At 42.9% G+C, this 24,227-nt stretch overlaps 1 protein-coding gene across 14 annotated transcripts in view; it reads right to left on the reverse strand.

The window, feature by feature from the left end:
- Bnc2 (basonuclin 2) overlaps positions 1-12,176 on the reverse strand; it is a 409,226-nt gene extending 397,050 nt beyond the window's left edge. For 2 of the 14 annotated variants that reach the window (NM_172870.5, NM_001369083.1), the window contains exon 1: positions 11,122-11,550. In NM_172870.5, the coding sequence (NP_766458.3) occupies positions 11,122-11,124 (3 nt within the window). In that variant the 5' untranslated portion in view covers positions 11,125-11,550. Of the gene's footprint in view, positions 1-11,080 lie in introns of all 14 variants that reach the window. The other 12 variants (XM_017320205.2, XM_017320209.2, XM_017320204.2 and 9 more) reach the window with 12 other exon arrangements.
- Between the last annotated feature and the right edge of the window lie 12,051 nt (positions 12,177-24,227).

Genomic DNA, 24,227 nt, shown 5'->3' on the forward strand with positions numbered 1-24,227 from the left:
AAGCTATTCTACATAGAGCAAACAGACATCCAACTGACAGCTCTCATATCTGAGAGGAATAGAATGCTTGTCCCATGCCACTCTGGGTTTGGTACCAAGCATGAAAAAAAAAAAGATTTATAATACTGTCATATCAGTACTTTAGATATACAACTTCATAATACTACTAAAACATTTGGTGATCCACTCATTATTGATCTATGTCATGAATAAATATACTTATATTTGTCCACCCAGTCTCTATTTATTTCTCTTTCTCTTACCCAACTCCTAGGCACAAGTCATCTTCCCACATCAATCTTCAGGTAGCTGGGACCACAGGAACACTTCCCAGCTTCTCAAGGACACTCCTGCTACACATTTGTACACACTCATACAAACTGTCTGCCATTGTGATCACAGGTGCTACCGTGATCAATGACCAATAAACAGCTCTAAGTCTTTCCTATGATAATTTTCTTTTTGTTTGTTTCTCCAGACAGGGTTTCTCTATATAGTCTTGGCTGTCCTGGAACTCCCTCTATAGATCAGGCTTGCCTCAAACTTACAGAGATCTTCTGCCTCCCAAGCTCCAGCATTAAAACATCAGGAGACTCATTGCCCCAAGGGTTCATTGAAGCCACTAAGAGGACACCAGAAAAAAAGTGGCATTTACTGGCTACAATGATGTACTGAGGGTATGGGTTTGCTGTCCCTTCTTTAGAGTAAGGTACCAACCACCTAAGAAATAAGGATGCAGAACTCATCTCTTAAAGATATAAAGAATGTTTAAGAAGTGCACTCTCTGAGAAATGAATTTAACTCTTGCACTAGACACTATTGTAAGTAAACTGATGACGTTTAAACTTGGCTTGAGACCTGGCAGAACTGCTGAGATTAAAAGCAAATTCCATTGTTAATTTTATTTATATGCCCTGGAGTGAGACTGTTTTCAAAGAAATCTGATGTTTTATTCCAATCATTTTGAATGAGAGAAAACTTTTAACTTTCCTACTATATTTCTGGATGCAAACATGTGTTTTATCCCAATCATTTTGAGTGAGAGAAAACTTTTAACTTTCCTACTATATCTCTGGATGCAAACATAGCAGGTGCTGATAGAGTAAACCTCTCTAATCTGCTAATTACAGAATTAAAAGGATCAGAAGTCTTGGGACAGGGAGCTGAGGGGTCTTTCTTTGTATAATTTACCATTCTAGTTAGTGACATTCTTTATGTCCTCGAATATGATATCAGTCCATAATTACACATAACTTTCTTAATCCAATATGGACATGACAAGACATACCAAGAATAGAAATGTAACACTGCTTGTCCAATGAAAACAAATTATAAAATTTGATGTGGGTCAGTATAAAGTACTTATCTCTCACATGAGAGGCCTCAGTCCAATCCCCAGGAAAAGAAGAAAATATATATAAAATCAAAGGTCATGTATCTGATAGGTACAAAAATTTTTGTCATACCAATTTTAAAAATTATTTTAAATTCATTACAGAATATCCACAGGGAAGAAAGTTAATCCTCAAATTATGTCATGAGGTATCACTTTAAATTGGCTAATTACGGTTTTCATGTGCAAACACTTGTGAGGGGAAAAACCCCACATTCTCTCCGAATATGAACGTGACCACTTGGCCACCTAATTAATAGCTGATGCCAAATAATAATGAAACTTTGTCTAAAATAACTGGCACAAAGCCAAAAAAAGACAAAGCAATTAAGTAAGAATGGCCCATCAGGATACTGGAAAAGTAATTATTTAAATAGAAATGAATACAGGTTTTATTAGTATGAGTGAAAAGAAAATTAGACATTTTCTTTAAAATACTCCTTTTAACTCAGCGATGCTCTAACATCGCTGCCTCTAAATTAAGTTCCCTTTCCCCTGCTCACAGGCTCCGCTGACTCAGTGGCGGGAGGCTTTGAAAAGTACACCTGGTAGACTGGAGAGCAAGCTGTTTGCAAACACATCACGGCAGATTTGAACACAGTATTTACTTAAAACTTAACTGAGCCGGTTATTTTAGGTTTGGGTATCATAAAACAATTTTCAGTTTTATCTCTGTTGGTGATGTTTTGTTCATGATGGAATGTCTAGAAGACAAATTTTCTCAATAATGTTTTTTCCTCCTTTCCTTTTGAGGTATTTATGAAACCAAAAACAATTATTTCTAGGTACTTAATTCCACCCTCCAGGGCATGAAGTGTGTCTGTTATCATACAGAACACCTAGATTGCTTTAAACTCAAGGAGAATTAAGCAACATCAAAGTAAACCAAGCTGCTTCACAGGGAACCAGCACCTATCATCTTCTGGCTACTGAATGACATATTTCTTGTCCCCTGGAGTACCACCAAGAGTTGTTAGTGGTTTTTTCCCCCCACCCCTAAACAATAGAATGTTCTTTCTTGATGTAGCCTTTACTCTTTTAAGGATCAGATAAATCTAAGTTTTAAATGTAAACTACTGAAGGCAAAGAAAGCAAGACCAGACACATGGAGCTACAGAAAACTTAAAAGCTCCTATACAGACAAGGCAAAAGAAGCAAGTAGAATGAGAGATAACCCAAGGAATGAGAGGGAAATATTTGTAAAGTAAATTTCTGATATGAAAGTAATATCCAGAATGTATAGAGAACTCCTAAAACTCAAAAATTAGAAAAACCTATGTAACCCAATCTTAAAATGGACAAAACGCCAAAAAGAGGTGTGAGTCTACCTATCACACACACCACAAGAGAGCTGAGGTTAGAGGATAAACAGAAGCTAGGGCTAGCTCAGGCCCTTAACAGCTACTAGAGAGTGAGGCAGAAGGATGGGAAATCCATGAGTCTAAGGCCAGCCTGGGCAACTTAGTAAGACTTGGTCTGGAAATAAAATACAAAAGGAGCTGGACGCACACTCCAGCTCAGTGCAGAGTGAGTGCCACACCCTTGTGAGGCTCTTGATAAAATATCAGTACTGGAGGCTGGAGGCTAAAGAGGAGCATCACCATCCCTAGGGTTCAAGGCCAGCAGAGACAACAAAACCACACAGAGATATGCCACCTAGCAGTTGTTATTGTCATATTCCTGTAACTATCATAAAATAACAGTAGGTATTGGTGATAACGTGGAGTGCAACACTCAGACACTCTTGGCATGAGCATAAAATGGTACAGATGTTACCCATGCCCCCCCCCAAGGCAATTTCTCAAACTACAAAAGGCAGACTACCACATTATGATCTAGCAACCCTACATCATAGCATTATCCAGAAGGACAGAAAGAAGCAGGGAAAGAAATCCAGGAATAAATCTTCATGACATTGAGTGAGGCCATGGTCTGGGGTTTGGTGTTTGCTTGTCTGGTCGGTTAGTTTTATTTTTGACAACATACCAAAAGTGAGAACAAGGAAAATATTATGTACATTGGACTTCATCAAAATTTAAAAGGTCTCATCCTACCCTGATAGATGACAGTGCGAGGAACTTTTCTGAGGGTCACTGTTGCTCTTGAATTGAGTTGTTACCATTTAACATGCAATAAAATCTTGGTTGGAAAAAAAAATATTCTTAAACTCCTTTCAAAAAAAAAAACCTTTTTTAATTGTTTCAAAGGACATCAAAAAAGTAAAAAGACAGCTCATTGAATGGGGGCAAGCGTTTGCAAACCTTGAATCAGATTGAGGACTGTAACCAGACTGTATCAACAGCTTTTAGACCTCAACTATAAAACGGCAACCTAGGGCAAACGAATGCCTCAGCAGGTAAAGGTGTTTGCCGCCAAGCTTGAAAACCTGACTTCAACCCCTGAAACCTACTTGGTAAAAGAGAGAAGCAACAGGTACCACGGGACATATAGACCTAACTTTTACCACACGTGGTATTTTTTAAGACCACAAGAGGTTTTTTTTTTTTTTTTTTTTTTTTGGTTTTTGGTTTTTGGTTTTGGTTTGTTTGTTTGAAGACAACTGAAATGGAAAACAAAGAAGGCCACATGATCCAACAATTCTTCTTATTGGTGTGCACCCAAGGGTTATAAAACATCTGACCTTCTCCCAAGGAAAGTTCTCAGCAGCATTACCCATAATAATTTTTTAAAAATCCATAAATTGATGAAGGTAAAAGAAACTGTGTATCCTATAATTATTAATGTACAATTTAAATGATGATTACATGGTATGTGAGGCATCTCACAATAAAGTAGTTAAAACTACAAGTAAACCACTATCATTTCTATCATCAAGCACTTGCGGGGAGACAGCCTTAGAGATTACCAAACTGGTTGTTTGGCTAATAGGGGTGAACAGGCAGTGCCATAACTGCCTGTAGAAAGAACTGTATACACTGAAAAGCCTTTATGGAATCTGTTACATTGTATGCTCCCTTTAACAACTGCTTTCCAAGATAGACATCTCCAAACACTGAGCGGGTAAAGATTCGACACCAGAACCAATGACATTCATTGTTGTTCCCTGCTTTCTTCTCACTGGCCTGGAACTCACCAATGAGGCTATGCTGGGTGACCAGTGAACCTCAGGGACCTGCCTGTCACTGCCTTCCCAGCACGGAGAGCAGCAGTGCAGGGCACCATGTTGGGCCCTTTGTACATGCTGTGGAGTCAGGTCAAGTCTTCATGCTACCATGGGAGGCGCTCTACCAACTAAGCTCCCTTCCCAGCTCTGAGAGTTCATTATGATGCTTAAAAATGAAACCCTTTCCATTCTAAATCTCCAACTATTTGTCTTTATTATTATGTGAAAATGACCCGTAACCATTCCTCTTCTCCACATTTCAGCAACCATGAAAACACATGTATAAAAACCAGGTGATAGCCACACTGTGACATGAAGAGCCACAGCAAAGCAGGAGTACAAGGAGATTCATGTGCTCCATTTTTAAAAATAGATTTATAAAACATACACATGCCTATTAAAATATTGTTTCATGATTTTGCAGTGTGTAAAAATTAAGAGACACAGTAACATAATCATTCACATATCATAGTTGATACAAAATTAGTTATAATGCACCATAATAGTCATCAGAAATAACATTTTCCCCCTCCCTCCAAGATTAAAGGAGTAAAGACGACTTTCATTCCTGTCAAAGGTATTCAATTTTCCCCTCAAATGAGGTTTAGATGAAAACAATGTGACTGACAAGCTCCGCACAGGCAGATCTTGGCAACTCTCAACTCCGTCTATCTCCTTGGCCGGTTAAGCAAAATTCCTTCACTAACTGTTAGTCTTCGAAATAACTCCTACAAAGCTCATTACTGCCTCTGTCAGCCTATCCCCCATGTTGCGCATTTATTCCTGGGACGCATATCAACATGTGGCACATGTCCTTGACATGCACAGAAGAGCTGCACCCCAGGACAGCAGCACGCACGACAATAGTCTCCACTCTTACTTCTTTGTGGTTGCTGGGATGTAACGAAGAAATCTAATAACTGTGACAGTGGGGCCTTTCGGGTTCTCCTTGCCTTTGCAGACAGTGAAGCTGCACAGACACTAATGAAAGGTTAAATGAATAGGAATAGCTGACAAGACATACAATAAAGAAGGAGCTTGGTAATCCACAGACACTGAGCAGAGATCCTTGGCTCAAGCAGAGAAAGGACAGCACAGTGCCGAGTCACAATATTTAAAACAGCTTGCTGTACACAGAGGCTTTGTGTCTGGGTACACGTCTGGCTTTGGACTAAGGGGGGAAAAAGATACTAAAAAGGAATTTCAGTATGGGGCACTTTTGGCAAATGTTTAAGGTCATAATAAGAGAAAAAATGTTTTTGTGTGGGCTGTTACATCTTTGTTCTAAACACACAAAAGAGCTGGGACAGCGAACTCATGAACCCCCAGCTCGAAGACAATACTGTACATTTTGATAAGTCTTAAATCCTGTCTGTAGAAGACAAGGCTGGATGTGATTCCCACTGGTGAGACACACATGCAGTGACTCACTTAGCAGTTCCACAGCCTGCCTTCCCCGTGGAAGGATCCCGGATACTGGAGCTCTGGTCCTCAGCTTGTGTAATCAGTTACACTTCAACTGAAACCCGCCAGTATCTTGGACTCTGTAAAACTGCCCAGCAGTTGCTATGAAGAACTTACCATTCTGGCAATTTGTAAATTACAAAACAAACCCATCATAATTTCAAGGGGCTATGACAGTGAAAGCACTTTAACCAGAACTCTTGACTGCAAAACTTAGCTTTCCCCTGTCTCACCACACCTTCAAGGTTGTATGCCTTGGGGAACAAATCCTAAACAATTTAAATGACTACGGGAAAAGTGAAAATGCTCCAGAATGCCTAGGAAATTGCAGTAGAAAGGACAGAATTTACATTGTTATATACATAATTTTTTTTTTAAAATGGTACACTTCTGTTATGGCAAAAACTTTTAAAATGGCATGTCTGTACTACTGCTCTTATGCATATTCATGAGTTAGAATATAGGCTCACAACAAATGATAAAGGAATACATACTGAGAACGTGTTTTAAAACAAGGGAGGCTCTTTGAACACCCAAATTAAATTATAGCTGAACTTTTGAGTGTACTGAGGGCTCTAATAAGCAGCAAATAAAGACTTTTATTGGCTAGCAACATAATGAGAGCTACTGTGCAAGAAGACAAATCTGAGCAGTTTATCTCCCTGGATATAAGATTTACTTAAACGGTAAATAAATGTCAAAATAATGCCCCTAAAAAGTAGCATATGAATAATGAAAATCAATCACTATCGCTGGTTATTTAATATAAACATATCACAAATGGTACTGGTTGGACTGATTAACAAATGCCAAAGAGTAAATAGGAAAACATTCAACTCTGCCGTTTAAATGTAGCTTATTTACTGATTAATAATATGCCAAGTTTTAAAATGATCTGCTGTTTATGGTGACAACACAAAGCCCCCTTCTTTTGCAGGGATGTTTTCTCCAGAACCTGGAGTTGTAGGCAGAACTACTTCACATCATCATCTCTGGAGACAAGTAGCTGTCTTAGTGACCTAAGGAGGGTAGCCTTCTCCTCTGTGGCTGCCTAGGAAGGTGCTCTTGATGGTGTTTGAAGGTGGGCCTGCCAACATGAGAACAACTCCTTCTGTTGACAAAGTGACCCAGTGGTTACACATATTCAAACACTTAGAATATTTGGTTGCACTTTACCTCATTCAAATCACCTACAAGGTAGAGTCCTAGAAAGCTTAGCTGACTCCTTAACTTTCTCAAAAGAAATTCTGTTGCTATCACCACTGGTGTGTGTGTGTGTGTGTGGTGTGTGGTGTGGTGTCACCTCCAAGCCTAAACTCTAAGCCAGTTATTGTGCAACATTCTGACTGCCAGAGTTCTTTTTTTTTTAAACCTTAAGTATATCTAATAAAATCATGAGGCTCCCTCTAGCTCTTTAGAGAGCTTACTAACCAGCTATACTATGTAACTCCTGACCAAGAAGAGATGTTGCAGGAGAACTGCCGTTTTAAACTCTGTTTCTTGTCAGGATGCAGATGTTAAATGAGACCATCTGCAGAGGAATTCAGAAAACACCACTCCTTTATACATTCATCAAGTTAAGACTATTAATCGCTCCCAACCTAAGCTTTCTGTACAAGACCTCTATAGTGAAACTGTAGCCAGTATCAACTGTGCATGCTTTCTCAACTGAGATTTACTCACCTTGTACAAAATGAATTTTAATCTCAAAAACCAACATGTGAACCCTTCAAAGAAATCCAACGTGTAACCTGGTCTCAATTTTAAAAGTGTACCTTTAAATTTAAAAAGAAAAACCTCAGAGGAGAGACTAGCCCACCCTATGAACAGTGCATCTGTGGAATTTATGTAAAACAAAGATACTGATTCATAAAAAAAAATCTTCATGCACCATAATATTTATACACAATGCTGTTAATGACTTTTTTATTGTTTAATCTTTTCAGCAATTCAGTATTGAATATTTGGGAATTGTACTTATTTAGATGACTATAAATAACATAGTTGAAGTGTGCCATTGATGTTTTGTTCATCTTACAACAGCCATAAAAGCCACTATTACACTGGCAGATCACGCCAAACAAGTGAATATGAGCATTGCTAAATCAAACTCTTCATCCTTGCTAAAGCCATCTTTCAAACATTTACAGAATATTTAAAATAGCCCTGAGGCTTAACTCTAAATTTAAAGTAAGGGAAACCGTTAGCTTCGAGTCATCACCTACTTTGGACTCCCTTAATCTAGGAAATATTCCCAGGAACAACAAAAAGACTAGCTCTCTCTCCTCTCCCACCCCCAACCCCCCCCCCTCTTTTTTTTTTTTTTTTTTTTTTGCCAGTGTCCAATTTCTTCTTTTCTGAACAGCTGTATTATCCAACTTAAGTTGCTCTGCTAATTTCAGTCCCTCAAGGACTAACTTGGAAGGCAAAAAAATACAAGAAAAGATCAATTTGCTGGGAAAGATCAAATGAGAAAACTGTGGGGACAGCACCAGGTCAGCGCGTGGAGAACTAAGCAGACCTGTTCTTCATTAACTGCAGCTCTCTGGGGACGTCACACACTACCTGTCCGTGGGCTTTATTGAACCGTCTAACCCGCCTCTCTGTTCCATTCTTCTGGGCCCAAGTGAATCATATCCTGCTGCTGACAAGTTAGCAGGGGACTGCGGCTGCAACATGAAAGTACTTTTCTTTCTTGTCTAAATCAGGCAGATTTTTGAAAAGACGACACAGCATTGACTCGTGACATGGCAAGATGAAACGAGAGGTCTGGGCCGGTCTTGGAGCTTCGCAGATAAAAGTAATCAAACGACAGTCGTGGAATGCAAATTGGCATTCTTGACTGCAGCAATTGCACAACCATGAAACATCCCTGACAGCAAGCAAGATTAGGACAAAATGTTATGTAAAGCACTGAACTCAGAAACTCTCACTTGAAAATTCAAACTGTAACACTTACATTTTAATATAGCAACAGTCAGCCCTGCTTTTGTCTGCTCCTTTCTGTAATCACATATTCCTGCCTGACAGATAACTTACGTCTCAGGCAGAAAAGGAAGAATCAGGTATTAGCAATGCACTATTGCTATTAATATTTCCTCAATATTTTCAAAAATCACATGAGGTTAGTTTTTACCCAAAGTTTTTACATGCAAACCCAACTGAATATTCTCAGTGGATGGGGGGGGGGGTGTCAGGGCATTTCAGACATGCCTCCAGAAAGATCTTCTATACAAAGTTCAGATTCAGGTTTGCTAGTCCTTCCCTCAGGTGAAGATATTCCTATGCTTTGGTAAAGTAATTAGCAATCTGGATTTTAAATCCACTGCTCTCTGGGAACAGAAAGAGTACCTACAACTCAGAACTTCATTAAAACTGAACAAGTTTAAAGGAAACGGCTACAAATATCATATAAAGTACAGAGCCTTTAAGGGCTCACAAAGGATTCTCGTGTGCATGATTCCAAAGAGTAAAAGGAAGTTCTCTCAAACTTAGACAAGGATTGGTACTAGAGGAAAACTTCCGAGCAGAAATACTTAGTGTCAGAAATAAAGTCCACCTAAAGCATGTGTGTCTGGGCATGAAACCACCTAAACAGGCAGAATACAAAACAGCGGGAGACAAATGGACTCAGCCACCGCTCAGTGATTAGTATATGGGAATAGATCTGTAGACAAATAGTAATACTAGCCAGGGGAAGAAAAGGCGTGCAACTGGCTTTAATAATGTTCTGTAAAATGCCGTTACAAGAAACTCTCCAGCTCTAAGGAGATATATTTCATACTTTGTTTTGATCCCTCCATTAACACAGGATCCAACAACTACAAATGTTCACGAAGTACATAAAAATTAATAAAACAGGCCACTTTCTGCCACTTTAATCCTGGATACACAGGATTATTTTATGATGTCTTTTGTACATCAGTTTTACAACAGCTTGACTCTAGGGTAAATGGGAAGCATCATAAATCGCACGCTGCTTTCAAAACCTCTTTAATTTCTGTCAGCATTACTGTAACCGCAGTCCTGGGTGCATTTTGTATGTGTGTATGTCTGCATTTGACAGTACCATCTCCTACATTCCAGTTGTGACTTTGATCTCTGAAACAAGAGATGTCACATCAGGGGGAAGGGAAGAGGAAAAAAAAATGTCAACCTGCTATCACCCCGTTTCTTATACATCCCATGTACATAGGGCCCACTTTGTATCAGAGCCCCCAAGTGGGGCTAACAACAGCGACACTGGGTGGTAGGGAACTCCAAGAAAAAAAGAGTGGTCAAGCCCCATTTCTAACAAATGACTTCCCGAAAGCAGACAGTGAGGCTCATCACTGGGTGAACTAATTGCCTGCTTCCTCGCTGCAGAGAAGCCGTCCCTTCCAGGGACTGGGCTGGAGTCCCCCTGCGCTGTGCCATCCCTTTTCCACCACCACTTGGCACTTACAAGTTTTGTTTTGTTTTAATCTTCGCCTCATCCCACGGGAGATTCCGTCTAGTTTTGTCCTGAGCTCCACCACTACTGTATATATATATATATGTTTTTAAATTCTGCCCCCCTTTCAGGTCTCAAATCCCACCGTCCAGTCGGCGTGTAAGCGCAGTGGGCCGGCTGCTTCAGAACCGCACTTCGGGAAAGCACACACGTGTCTGTCTAGCGGGATTTGACTGGCCGCGTCCGCGTCCTCCGCAGCCGCGCGGGCATCGCTGCGGTCCCCACGCGGGCCGCGGGCCGCGCCCCGGCACCCATGCCCAGCCGCCGCTCAGGGCTCTCAACAGGCCGGCAAGTTGGGAAAGTTGCCGCGGGTCCCGGCAGCCCCGTGCATCCCGGGTCCCCGTGTCCCGCGCCCTCCCCGAGGGCTCCCCGGTCCCCAGAGTCCCCGACTGGCCGCCGCTCACCTAAGGCGCGGGGAGCCCTCGCTCCCGTCCGCCTGCCCGCCCGCTCGCCCTCCCGCAGCCGCCTCGAGAACTTGGGGCCAAGTTGGGGGAGTGGGGGGTGGATTTCGGGAGCGCCGCCGGCTGCCCGCCTCCTCACGCCGCGGCGCTAGAGGAGAACGCGGCCCGCCGCGGCCCCGGGGCGTCCCGCCCGGGTCTGTCCCTACCAAGTGCAGACGCAAGCGGAGAGGAGGTGGAAACTTCTTACCATCTCGGCATGCTGGTTGTCAAGTGCAGCCCCCGCCTCTTGGTCTCCTCTTAGCGGCCGCGCCTGGACCAGCCCCTCGGCCGCCTCAGCTCGCCGCTCGGCCTGCTCCCTCCCCCGCCCGGCCGCTCCGGGCCGCGCTCGCCGCCCGCGCCACTCCCCACCCGCCCGCGCGCGCCCTCGCCGCGGCCCCTCGGCGCTCAGGTGACTGATTTACACCCGCGCCCAGGGTCGCGCTCGCTCCCTCGAGCCGGCGCTCCGAGTTGTCCCGCTCCTCCCCGGGCAGAGGGAGAAAAGAAAAAAAGGGAACGGACTGTCCGGGAGGGGGGCTGCTGGCGAGGCGGGGTGCGCGCGGCGGCGCGGGGGGGACCGGTGGCCGCGCCGGCACAAGTTTCTGCTCCCGGCGCAACTGTCCGGACTAGGGTGTTCGCCGCCTGTTTTGTTGTTGTCCTCAAGCTTTTCTAGGGGCTTCGGGGAGGATGTCTAGCCCTCCCCCACCCCCACCTCGCTAGACACACACCCCCTCTTCCGTGGATGGAAAAACAACTTTGGCGCCCCCCGGGGGGTGCGGGCGTGGAAGTGGAGGTGGCGGCCAGCGCCCAGCTGTCAACAAGGGGGAAAAATGCGAGGAGCCGGGAGGGGAGAGGGAAGGCTGCGAGCCGCCGCCGAGCACCGGGCGCGAACTTTATTCCGACTGCGGCGCAGCGCCTCCGCTCCGGGCTTCTCCCACTCTCGGTCTGCTCGGCCCGGCTCTGGTCTGCCTTGGGCGGCGCCGGAGTGAAGGCAGGGGAAGCCCGGGGACCGTGACGCGCCCGGGGACCCGGGGCAGAAAGTTGCGCACAGCTAGGGGCGAAAAGTTTCTGGGAGCGGCGGCTTTGGTGCCGGCCCAGACGGCGGCTTGCGGCCAGGGCTTCCTTCCCCTTCTAGGTCTGGGCCTGGAGCTGCAGCTGGCGGGGGAGAGGAAGGAGACTGCCACCCTAGCGGGCGCCCGCGACGGACACCAGTCACACGTGTGGGGTGACACTCAGACGACCCGAGTTGCCCTGCTTTAAGACACGGGTTGCCGGCGGCAGGCTCGGCACGCAGCCGCCAGCGGTTGAAGGACACTTCTTAAATGGAAGCAAAACACAGTCGGGCTGCAAGATTCGGGGGGGAGGGGGGAGACTTAATCATCCTCATCTTTCTAATGTACACCGTGTGCCAAAACCGTCTCCGCCTCGTGCAGATTTATCATCGCTAGAGCAAACTTTTTGCTTATCTGTCTCGGGAGGAAAGCACAGGTTTCTAGCACACTCTTGAGCTCTAAGAAATCAGAGAATCCTGCGGAAGATTTGGTTGGCTGAAAACAGGTTTGATTACTGTTTCTTCCTGAAAAGAGTAACTCGTCCCTCCTTCCATTCTCTCTTTCCCCAAGCAGAGGGAGAAGCCTCATAATTTCATTCAGAGGTCAGAATTAAATTCCTCCGAAAATATGTAGACTTGGAATTTAGGACACACTCACACACATACACACACCGTCATAAGTTTAATGTATATTCACAATGGTTAAGCTTAATTTTTTTTTCAGGATCCATGGCTGACTAGATCCCAAGTAGCAACAGCTGGCCTGAGAATGTGAGTTAGCTTATCCACGTGGATCCAGCCTTTTTTTTTTTTTCTTTTTTTTTTAAACATTAGGGCCACCAGCACCTGCAGTTCCTTGTACTAGTTGGGTTCAAATTCCTGACTCCTCCTAGGCCCATGCAAAGCAGATTGGTAGTCACTTCAGAATCTGTCGATTCTATGCAGGAAACACTATAGACTTTAGGCACATGTTTATCTCTTAAATTTTCTAATGAGTGACAGTTGCTGTGGGACAAATTACGGGTTAGGTATCTAACCGTTATCCAATATGTTTAAATGCATGTTATCAAAGTAGGCTCATCGTCAAATGATTTGATTAAGGTGTGGAGCATATTCTCTTGTTCTCTAAGCAGAACTATGACGTCATTCTGTAGCAACTGATTACCCGAGAGATAATGGTGACCAAATGTTCATTCTGAGGTCCTAGGAGCCTCACAAGCAGCTTCCAGAAAGAAGCCAAGTTTCAGTGTGTTTCCCTGCATCACGAAAAGATTGGGAAAAGCTAGCAGCTAATTTCAGAGTCATTACCCACACAAACCCATTCATACACTTAACTGCTTTTAAGTGACAGTCCAGCAAGTTGCCAAACAGTTGTATCCACACAGTGTGTTTCTGGCTGCACACCTACATGTGCCACGCTACTTTTTTTTTCTACATCAAGCAACCTGTAATTTACATTCCTCTGATTGGTTCCAGAACTGACTGTTCTTGATGTTAGCATGCAGTCACTCTACCTGAGGTCAGATGTATCTAGCGAAGTCCCCCTGCCTTTCTAAACAGTCATTACAAAGATGGAGTCTGGGCTGGACTGAAGAGCAGCCTTTAAGAAGGTGGCAGAATTGGCAGAAGCCATAGTCTTGTCTCCAGTGACTTTGACAACTGGCTCAAGATCTTACTTAGGTCAGTGGTCCTCAACCTGTGGGTCTTGAACCCTATGGACTACCAGAAAACACAGATATTTACATTACAATTCATAATGGTAGCAAAATTACAAGTATGAAGTAGCAACAAAAATAAATTTGTAGTTGGGGGTCACCACACCACCAGGCACTGTGTTAGAGGGCTGAAGCATTAGGAAGGAGGAGGGCCAGAGCCTTGGGTCCTCTGTGTCCTGCAATATCCTAATGCTTTGCAGCTACCTGACTCAGTGCCCCATCCAGCTGTTCAATCTTCTGTTGGACTCCACTCTCTTTGGCTCTAATTTGCTCATCTGCTTTCTAGGCTTAGACCTTGGTGGCTCTTCTCTTTGCTTAAACTCTTACCCTGTCCAGAGTCCCTTTCTTCCCACTTTCACCTTATCTCCAACTTTACTCCTGAAGAGTCAAAGAAGATAGCTCTTCGTTTACTCTGCAAAATCCTCCTTGCCCCATCCGTTCTACCTCTCCTTTTGTCTTTTGTGTGCTTGTCTTCGTGTAAGCTGTGTTTTGTTTTTGCTTATATGCTTACTACTTTTCAGCTAAAGAATAAGCTTAGTCAGGGCAAAGGATGGGTCTAGGAATGTCAGAAGCATTATCACCATTGTGTCAAAGTGCTATAGGAATACGGCAAAACAGTCCATTCTTTGAAAGGAGACAGGAGACACTATTGTACCCAGGTATCCGCTGGGTGCGTACTGGGGACATCCAACAGTCCCCAAGGCCCTCCTAGAAGGGCCATGAGGACAAAACTATTTTTTGTTTGTTTGTTTGTTTGTTTTTTGTTATTTTAAGACAGGGTTTCTCTGTGTAGCCCTGGCTGTCCTGGAACTCACTTTGTAGACCAGGCTGGCCTTGAACTCAGAAATCTGCCTGCCTCTGCCTCCCGAGTGCTGGGATCAAAGGCGTGCGCCACTATGCCCGGCGACAAAACTATTTTTTATTTGTGTAATATGAAATTGTATACATTTCCTATTCTCCCCTGTGCATTTCTATAGGCAGGGTGACGCGTCACATCACAACAGGCTGGTTGAGGTGCAGAGGAGACTCCCCCGCTTCCTGGTCCATCAGTTGTTACAGGACACGTGCCACGGAAGTGTAAATCAAGGCCATTCCTGTCACTACATTTTTGGGCTGATTTATAAGCAGACTTTCTTTTAAATATGTGCATTTGTTTGTTTCATTTGCTGTGCTAACGAATTACAAAAAAAAGAAATCAGTAAATTAGACCACAAATTTATCATAATTCTGGATGCCTGATAGAAGATGTATTAAACACAAGTGTTTCTAAATCTAAATATCGAGGTACTTACATATGTTCCTTTCTGGGGCCAGAATCTGTTTTCTTTCCCTTTACACCTTTGAGAAGCTGCTCCCCGGCTCAGGGCCCCCTCCCCTGAGGCCACTCAGCACACTCATCTTCCTTACTCTGCTTGCTGCTTGCTGGTTGTAGCCACCTTAATGATTACTTTGGGTCTACTGAGGTAATCCGGGAAAGTCTATCTATCTCAAGCTCCTTAATTTAAAGACATAGACTTATCATTATTAGAGGTTATTGATTCTTCCTACTAGAGAATGATAACAGCAAATGGCTCTACTTTCCTTTTAAACAAATTGATAGCTTATTTAAAACATCAGCATTTACATTTTTAATAAATACTAATAGCTGTTGTTCATATCAATAAAATCATTTTTCAGTCTTCCAAAAACTGAAGAACTTAAACCATCAAGGTCATAAAACTGAACCGTGGGACACTCTCTGTCCTGCACCACTGCCCCGTCCCTTCTCAGTGCTCCAGATGAAAGCCGTCCTCCTAAGCGGGTTATAATGGCTCTTTCCCTCTGCCGACTGCCTGAATGCTGAGCAGCTTACTTGGATCTAGAATGTGGAAGAGCCACTGAGGACTTCATGTGAGGATTATTTTGGTAAGGATCATTTTACTTAATAAAACCCCAAGTGGTAGATAACAAATAAATGGTCATTTCTATGATCTGGACATTAGTGTGAGAGAATATGGTACCTTCAACACTCACATGCACCTTGTAACCAAGAGCCACCCATGTTCCAGGGATGATGAACTTGGAAAGGGAAGAACACTGAGCCAGCTTTCTTTAGAGTGCTGGGATTGACCCCAGGGCAGCATGAAGGCAGCAGGCCAGCATGTCTCTACTGCGTAGCTCCACCCGTTCCCAGCCCTAACCCTCTGACTTCCAAGTCACACTACCCATGATTGCTAAGATTTCCTTCTAGCCGCATGCCTTTAATCCCAGCACTCGGGAGGCAGAGGCAGGTGGATTTCTGAGTTGGAGGCCAGCCTGGTCTACAAAGTGAGTTCCAGGACAGCCAGGGCTACACAGAGAAACCCTGTCTCGAAAACAACAACAAAAAAAAACAACAAAAAAAAGATTTCCTTCTTGTTTCTTGCTGCTTAACGTTTTCAACTGCTACAGGGGAAAATAATGTGTTTAGAATGGCCGAGTAGGAATTCCCTCCTACCTTTCTCATGAAATTTAGATATTTTCCCTAAATTCTGAGAAATCAGTAAGCTGTGGAAAGTGTTATACTCCCCCTGTGAAAACTGTCACTATAGAGACAAAGAGTAAACCCCAAGAAGGACTGAGACAGAGGGACTTGAAAGTTAAATGTGACATTTGCAGAAATGTCAGTTGTTTGATAAGTTTTACCTGTATTTGTAACCAATTATAAGCCCATGTCCCTGGCAACTTCTGCAGCTGCTAACAAGTCATCCTTGCAAATCAATAGGTTATTTGCATAATATGTGATTATGCATCGTATTCAAAGAAATAACAAGTTTTAGGGGAAAAAAAAGAAGTCTTTAAATTGTCAATTTCAACATGTGGATTTTGTGTAACTTTGTGACCTTGTTGTATGGCCGTCACTGCATTCACAAGGGGCCACAGTCCTTTGCAAGTAAAAGTTGTTGAGGAAATTTTAAATTTAGAAAAAGCAATTCAATGTCAATTCCAAATTCAGGGCAGACTAAATATCCTCATCATTAAAAAAAGATGGATTTGCCGGACCAGGCACACGCCTTTAATCCCAGCACTCAGGAGGCAGAGGCAGGCTGATTTCTGAGTTCGAGGCCAGCCTGGTCTACAAAGTGAGTTCCAGGACAGCCAGAGCTACACAGAGAAACCCTGTCTCGAAAAACAACAGCAACAAAATGGATTTACATGCAGCAATAGCATTCAACACGAGGGTGCCTTCAGAGTCACTCTTAACAATGTGGCCAACACCAACTGAAAATGAAAATTTTCTATTAAAAAACAAAGTAAAGAGTACCAGGGAAATTAATGTAGTCTACATTTAAACTTCACTTTAACAATTATAACTTGCATATTAAATATTTAAACACTTTTATTACTTTTAATTCATTTAGTTTTCATTTTCTGAATTTGGGTTTTTAAATTTTGTTATTGGTGGTATTTTTATCTGGGAAAGAAAGACTCTTATCAGGAGTGAGGAAATATAGCAAGATTCACAAAGAGAGACCCATTGCAAACAGAGGGGGCCTAGGGATATAGAAGCCCTGTCTCTCCTTGAAGGCTGGGGTGGGGGTTTCAGGGTCTTTGATGGGGTCTTCCTCCATCCCAGTTAAAAGACCCTTGGTAGGCATTGGCATAGGCATAGGTATCATCAAGACAGATAACTTCACTGCCACCACTGTCAGATACAAAATGTACACCGAGGAAAGGTCCAGGGTTTTCACTGGTCAGTGTACGTTCAGAATCCTCTCCATTACCACCTCCTGGCAACACTGAGAGACACAGTTAATGAGGGAAATTCTTCAGCATTATGGTTAACATAAGTTCTTTTAATAACGTGAATTCTAATTGTGCAGCAGGCTGGACCCTGTACCAGAACCCTGGAGAACAATAGGGTCAGAGAAATGGTCTTCACGAGCTAAATTGAAATAATTTTTTGTTTGACATATCGAAGTGTAACTGTGCAATTAGCTGGTATATATACTAGATTCCTGCTTAGGGATCGAATGCCTAGAAACTTTGTACGAGAAGTCTGTTAAAGTGTCTATCTCTTTGACAGTGCCTTCCCATTGATACATGCCCCTATTCATGTACCAGATGTAACACCCCATGGGATACAGACACCAGGGGCCAAACTTGAGTGAACTTTAGATTCCATTTGTTGAGGTCACACCAGATTCCATTTGTTGACAGTTTAAACTAGAAGTATAAACCCATCAGGTCACTTTTATATGATTGTCCAGCAATGTTCCACAGATACCACTTGTACATCCTGGACTATCTCCCCAAGCCTGTGAGTTTCACAACAGGGTATCTAGTAGCCTCCTTCATTCAGGGAACACAAGTGGCTATGGTAAAGGACACATTATAGTTGTGAGAAATACTCTTCCAGGAATAGAGTGTTATAAAGTTGTTTGTTTGTTTGTTTATTTTAAAAGTTTGCTTTCTAGAGTTTGTCCTAACATTTAAGAGGATAACAGTCCAGACTGGCCTGAAATTCACCGTGTAATCCAGGCTGGCCCCTAATAAATGGTGAGCCTCTTGTGTTAACCTCATTAATGCTAGAATTATAGGTATGAGCTACCATGCCAGGTAATTATTTTATTTTTACAGCAAACTCTTTGAGACTTTTCATGTAGCCCTGTGGTATGATGTGGTTGTAATTGGTCCCTACCCAAACTCACACGAGGCTGAATCCCTCCGTGTAGACATATTGGGAGGTGGTGGCACCTTTAAGAGTTAATTGGGTCATGGGGGCTCCACCATCATGAAAGGATTAATGCAGTTCCCATGAAAGTAGACTTCCCTCACTCTTAAACCCACCGCTCTCACATGTGCCTACGTGCATTCCACTCGCTGTATTATTTTACAGAATGACCCCATCTCTAGATACGTCCAATGGTCTTAATCTTCCTTTAGAACTATAAGCCAAGATAAAAACATTTTATAAATTACCCATTGTTTTTTAAGACCAGGTTAAAGTATCAGAAAATAGAATCTATGATTTGGGAGAATTCTCAAGACTTTAAATTGTTCATTTGAAATCCAGAGATTAATAACTGCCAGATTTTGAAAACATTAGATCCGTGGTTTTCGTATTAAAGTAACTTCATACTGTCCCATTGTAACTTGTTCGTCAGTGCCAGCAATGGGACTTGGGACCTCACAGTGTGATGACCCTGCGCTGCATTTCCAATCTACGAATCACCTTGTAGTTAAATGCAGTTAGCACAGTCCCATTCTCTATGGTGCTGATGTAGTTGCTCCCCCACTTGTTGGTTCTTGCCCACCCGCTTGCTAGCCCCCTCCTCCCCTCCATCACACCCTTTCTCAGCTGACACTCACTTCCCCTTTCTCCTCACAGGTGAGAACAGTCTGGTGGTGAGACTCAATTTTCTCCTTTTCATTTGGTCTTCCTGGTGCAGAACTTTGCTACCGCAACATGAATTCCCATCTGTTTCCCCCAAACTCTGTGTCTAGCTAATGTTGTCTAAGTGTATCTTGCTAATCGAGCATTCAACAAACAGCTCATCTTTATCTCAATTGTATCCTAACAGGAAAAGCATCAATGATCCTTCCAAATTTGTCTTTTTTTATTTCCCTTGTTCTATTTCCATTGTTCTTCCATTCGTACAGAGATAGACCTTGTGCTCGGCTGTGAACCTTCTTCTTACTAAAGAATTCCCCTGAATGGTGTTTCTCCCTCATGCCCACAGCTCCCACTTCACTCTGGGAGGATGCTCTTTCGGCTTTCCTGGCCCTATGCCCATCATACCCCTTTCACAGATCTTCCACCTACTCGAATTCTAGTTTTATTATATGCTTGATTCTGATGGTCGTTGACCAAATTTGTGTTGAAAGAATGAGTGATCCTATTTACAGTGTCTCCCCCCACACACCCCCACTCCAGCACAAATCTACTACTCTTGTTGTACAGGCCTCCCTGAAAACATGTAATCACTTCTGCATTTTCTCTTGACTCTGTACCTCCATTCATGGCTTCTTCTATCGCTTCATGTCTGTACTAATTTGCCAAAACTTTCTTCTAAATGTGAGTTGAAGTAACTCAAAAAGAAAAGATGTACAGAGACATTGACAGTTAAAACTATAGCTAACATTTACTAAGTACCTCCTTATAATTTTCTTTACATGCTCTCTTTATAACAAATATAGAATTAGTCATTGCTGTATTTGTTTTATGGGTATGGAAGGTTCTAAAATGCAAACTGTTTCCTTTAAGGACATTTTATCACATTTGTTTGTGTTGAGGCAGATATCATTTGCAAATCCCAGCCTGTGAATGCGCTTGCCTCTCAGGGGTCTCACGAAAGGGCTTCTCAATCCTTCCTGAGCCTTCCTTCCCCCGCCCATGCCCCCACTCTGTCCCCTGAGCCCTTCAGTACTTGCACCCTAAGTCAATAATTTGTCACATCACCACACACTTAAAGATTTCTGGTCATTTTATGTGAATGATGAAATAGTAAGCAGTTAAAGCAGGTAGTCCATCAATTGCATATTCTCTCAATCCCCACACGCTTTGTACATAGGGTAGCAGACACGGAAATATAAAAGGGATTCATGAAAGCAAAGGTTAGTTCTGAGGCATAAAATAATCTTACACAGCAAACATATGTCTGCAGAAATTAACATTCCCTCATTGCAGAGTCTTCTACGAGTTCATGTGATCATGGTAACTTTGGCTCTTAATTAGACATGGTCATGTGGATTAGTCTTATTTTTTCAGCTTTTTTTTTTCTTTTACTTTAAATTGCTTGCAGTTCTGATGCACTAACTTACAGTTTAAGCCACGGTAAGTCACACTGTTCAAGCAAAAACCAACTGTTAAAGTTCTATTTCTTCAAGTTCCAATATAATTGCATCCAACAGAGGTCCCTAAAGATTTGCTTTTAATCTCCTGTGTTGTCTCGGGCCAAGTTACCTCTCTCTGACTAAATTAGAATCTAACTTACCAAGTACAGTTTTAAACCTTTACTTTGATAATGTACTTGTAGCTTAGATTCTCAAGGTCTCAGCCTTCGTCTTAGCTAATGACTGAGATGCTGTACATAACTGTATATAACTGTGATTTCCTTTCGTTCATTATTTTGCTGATTATTGCTATTCATTTCAGTGAGACCTTGACTCAATTTATGGGTCTAAAAGACTGCAGGAAAGGGCACCAGCTACAAGACCACTTGCTGCTCTTCCCAGGATTCAGTTTCCAGCTCCCAGGACCCTGTGTATCTGCCCTCACGAGTGCATGCAGGCTCAGAGACACAGACATGAAAATAAAACCTTTAACAAATTAAAAACTGCAAGAGTTTTGATTGGGTTTGCATTTGTAGGAGAAAAAGAAAGCACGCCTCACAGGAAGTCATCTTCACAAACCAATAATCAAGTTTGAGACTGATCAGGTCAGGATGTCCCAGGACTTCAGCTACAACAAGGCTAAGGGCTGGGTTTACACCACAGTCCTGGGGATGATTGCACTTAACTCAGACCGAGCTACTGGATCAAGCTAAAGTCAACCAAATACCTACAAAATGCTTTGCTCCAATGATACTCCCCACCCCCGCTTTAGATTCTTAACAACCCTATGAGGTAATCTAGACTTCCACTTGGATGAAGACATTAGAGACCCAAGAACTTAAGCAATGTCTCAAGGGCCACAGAGCACAAACAGATAAACTAGGATCGGTCACAAGCTGCCAGCTTCTGCTTTGTCTACTCATGGGCAACCAAACAAGTTAGACATATGGTCTCACTCATGTCACGAAGGGCTTTGGGGAAGCTCAGATCACTTAGTTAATGGGCATGAGCATATACCCCCAGCCAGCTCATAGCAGTTGCTTGGCTCTTTATCTACTCTCCACATATTATGTACACTGTGTGGTTTCCTATATAATGGTATCCTATTTGCTTTTAATTCCTAGATTTATAATAGGCAAAATAAATCTTGCATTTATCTGCATCTACAAAAGAGGATAAAATGTTTCCCTCCTATCAAACATTGACAGTTTTATTTTAGATTTTTTTTTTATTATTATTATTTTGAAAAGTGCTTTTTGGCAAGGCAGGCGAAAGCAATCTGGAGGCTTGTGTGATGGCTGTTCACACTTGGTAATGAATAAATTCTGTTGGCTTTCACAGGAGTCAGAAGGGAGTTGTTGGTTTACTAGAGATGTGGCCTGAAAACACCAAGCCAGCTAGCTCATCAGGGCTCCGGATCTCGTGCCCTTCCTCTGGCAAACCATGTGTCGGATGTGGTGGGAAAAAAGAATCTCCCTTTCAGCAGCAGAATGTGTGCAAACTACACCCTGAATTGTCCTATGATGACCTTGCAAATGCAGCACATGCCCTTGTGACCACAAGGCCCGACAACTGTAATTTCCTCTGCTTGTCATCAGAGCTCTCCTGCTGCTGGCAGCAGGCATCACTTGCTCAGGGGCACCTGCCCTCCCCTACATAATGCATATGTACAAAAAGAAGGTTCAGTAGGACGCCAGCCCCACTTGTTATGCAAACTCGGAGTTCGGTACTCCTGCATGAACTGTGTTCTGTGAAGCCAATGGACGTTTTTGAGGCATTATCTAATGCACTTGCTGAAGTCATTCCAAAGCTCTGGATTAGGCAATGTCTTGGGGGCAGTGCAGTGCACATGTGGAAGAGGATTTCCCCCAGTGATGTCACCAAGGTTGCTTCATTTGTGTGCACATTTTCTACTTGCTAGGCTCCAGACATTGCTCTAAAGTGCTAGTGATAAGCCCCTGATTAAGGCACTGCTTTCTCCTAGCTTGCCATTTAGTGGAGAAGACAATGAAGAAGTTAGCAAATTAAACGTGTAGATGGTGATAAATTTCACCCATTTATTTTATGAAAAGAATCTAGAATCTGTGAACTCTGGTGCCTTGGGGCTGTTGATGTCACAAAACTCTGGATGGACCAATCTAGTAACATGTTTAAGACAAGATGTGTTCTGAGAAAGACTTAGGTATGGATCCCCCAACTAGAGACCTCTATTGGATCAGGGTTGCAGTGGACCCTTGGGTACATCCTTCTAAACTGTATCTGGAGGCCAGATTTCTGGTCATTGAAAATCTCCAATTCCAGTTTGATCAGCACTACCTTTCAATGTCTCTTTAAAAAACCTGTAGTGGTTTTTACAATAGTCTCTCTCTCTCTCTCTCTCTCTCTCTCTCTCTCTCTCTCTCTCTCTCTCTCTCTCTCCCAAGATTACATATTAAGAGTAAGACATGGACATGAATAACTCGCTATTTCCATAAACATGAAGTGGCTCGACATTCAAAATAAATACCCTCAGACCCAGCTAAGTGTTAGCTAGCCACATGTGTTCTAAGCTGTATTCAGAATGTTCACCCAGCCTTCCAGGAAGTCATTGGTCTTTATTCTGCCTCTCTGGTCCTCTGAAGCCTCCCATGAGCCTTCATCTTCCCAAGCTAATGGGCATCCTTTCCAAGGAACACTGTGTGGCCTTAGCAGCAAAAGAGCAACATACCTGTGGTTTGGTACACAGTGAGCTGGGCCAGGAGTCTGGGGAGCCAGGCTTTATTCCCATCATTGCCAGTCACTCTGGGATCCCAAGCTAATCAAATCCTCTCTGTGCTTTAATTTATACCCATGCAAAATGGAAAACATAATACTGCAATAGTGCTCTGAACATGTACAGCCAAATAAGTTGGGAACAAAATGTGTGGCCTATTTGATTTGCTCCAAACTCAAAGACATGATGACCTGGATATCTCTGGCCACAGACCCCAGGCACTCTTAAGGGATCCTAACAAAATGGGATAAGGAAAAATTAAGCCCTAAACTACTTTGGATATTAGCATTTAGATCTGACCATTATGCCTTATGCCTGCATATTGAGAGTATTGAGAAAGTTAATCGAAGACTAGGTTGCATAAATATCCACCCAGGAAAGGTTGCCATTCACTTATTTATGCCCATAGTCTCATTAAAATTTAGCAATCTGCTGTCACTTAAACTTTATCTTAACTGACCTAGGCCCACAGTGAAAGGTTCCATTTAAATGAATTCTGATTTTAGAGCCGGCCTGGTAGTGCATAGTTGTAAGCCTACAAATCTGGGAGGTGGAGGAAAGAGTGGCAAATTCAAGACTAGTGTGGGCTATAGAGGGAGACCCTATCTCAAACAAATCAAACACAAAAGTCTCGGCTTTAAGTGGACCATTGGTGTCCCCACTGGGAGGCAATTGTCATGCTATACTGTGGTTGTTTACAATGTATAAGGATGTGAGGCAGTACAAGAGCTACGTCATCAAAAGACCCAAGCATGGATTGATAGTAAATCCAGGGAAATGAGACATTCTTCTGCTTGGGGACTAAGTAGAGGGACCCAGGAAGATGCCAGTAAGCGAGGTGCTGATTCGAGATGGAGGAAAAAGTAATTTTTTTCTAATTTAAAAAAAAAAAGTGTTCAGGAAATGATGGGGGAAGAACAAAAAGTTACAGAAAACCAGCAGTTATTTCTCAACCTGCACTGCAGAATGAGCTTGGAAAAGTAATAAAAACACAGGTTTCTGGG

This window comes from Mus musculus, chromosome 4, assembly GCF_000001635.26.
Source record: "Mus musculus strain C57BL/6J chromosome 4, GRCm38.p6 C57BL/6J".
NCBI lineage: Eukaryota > Metazoa > Chordata > Mammalia > Rodentia > Muridae > Mus > Mus musculus.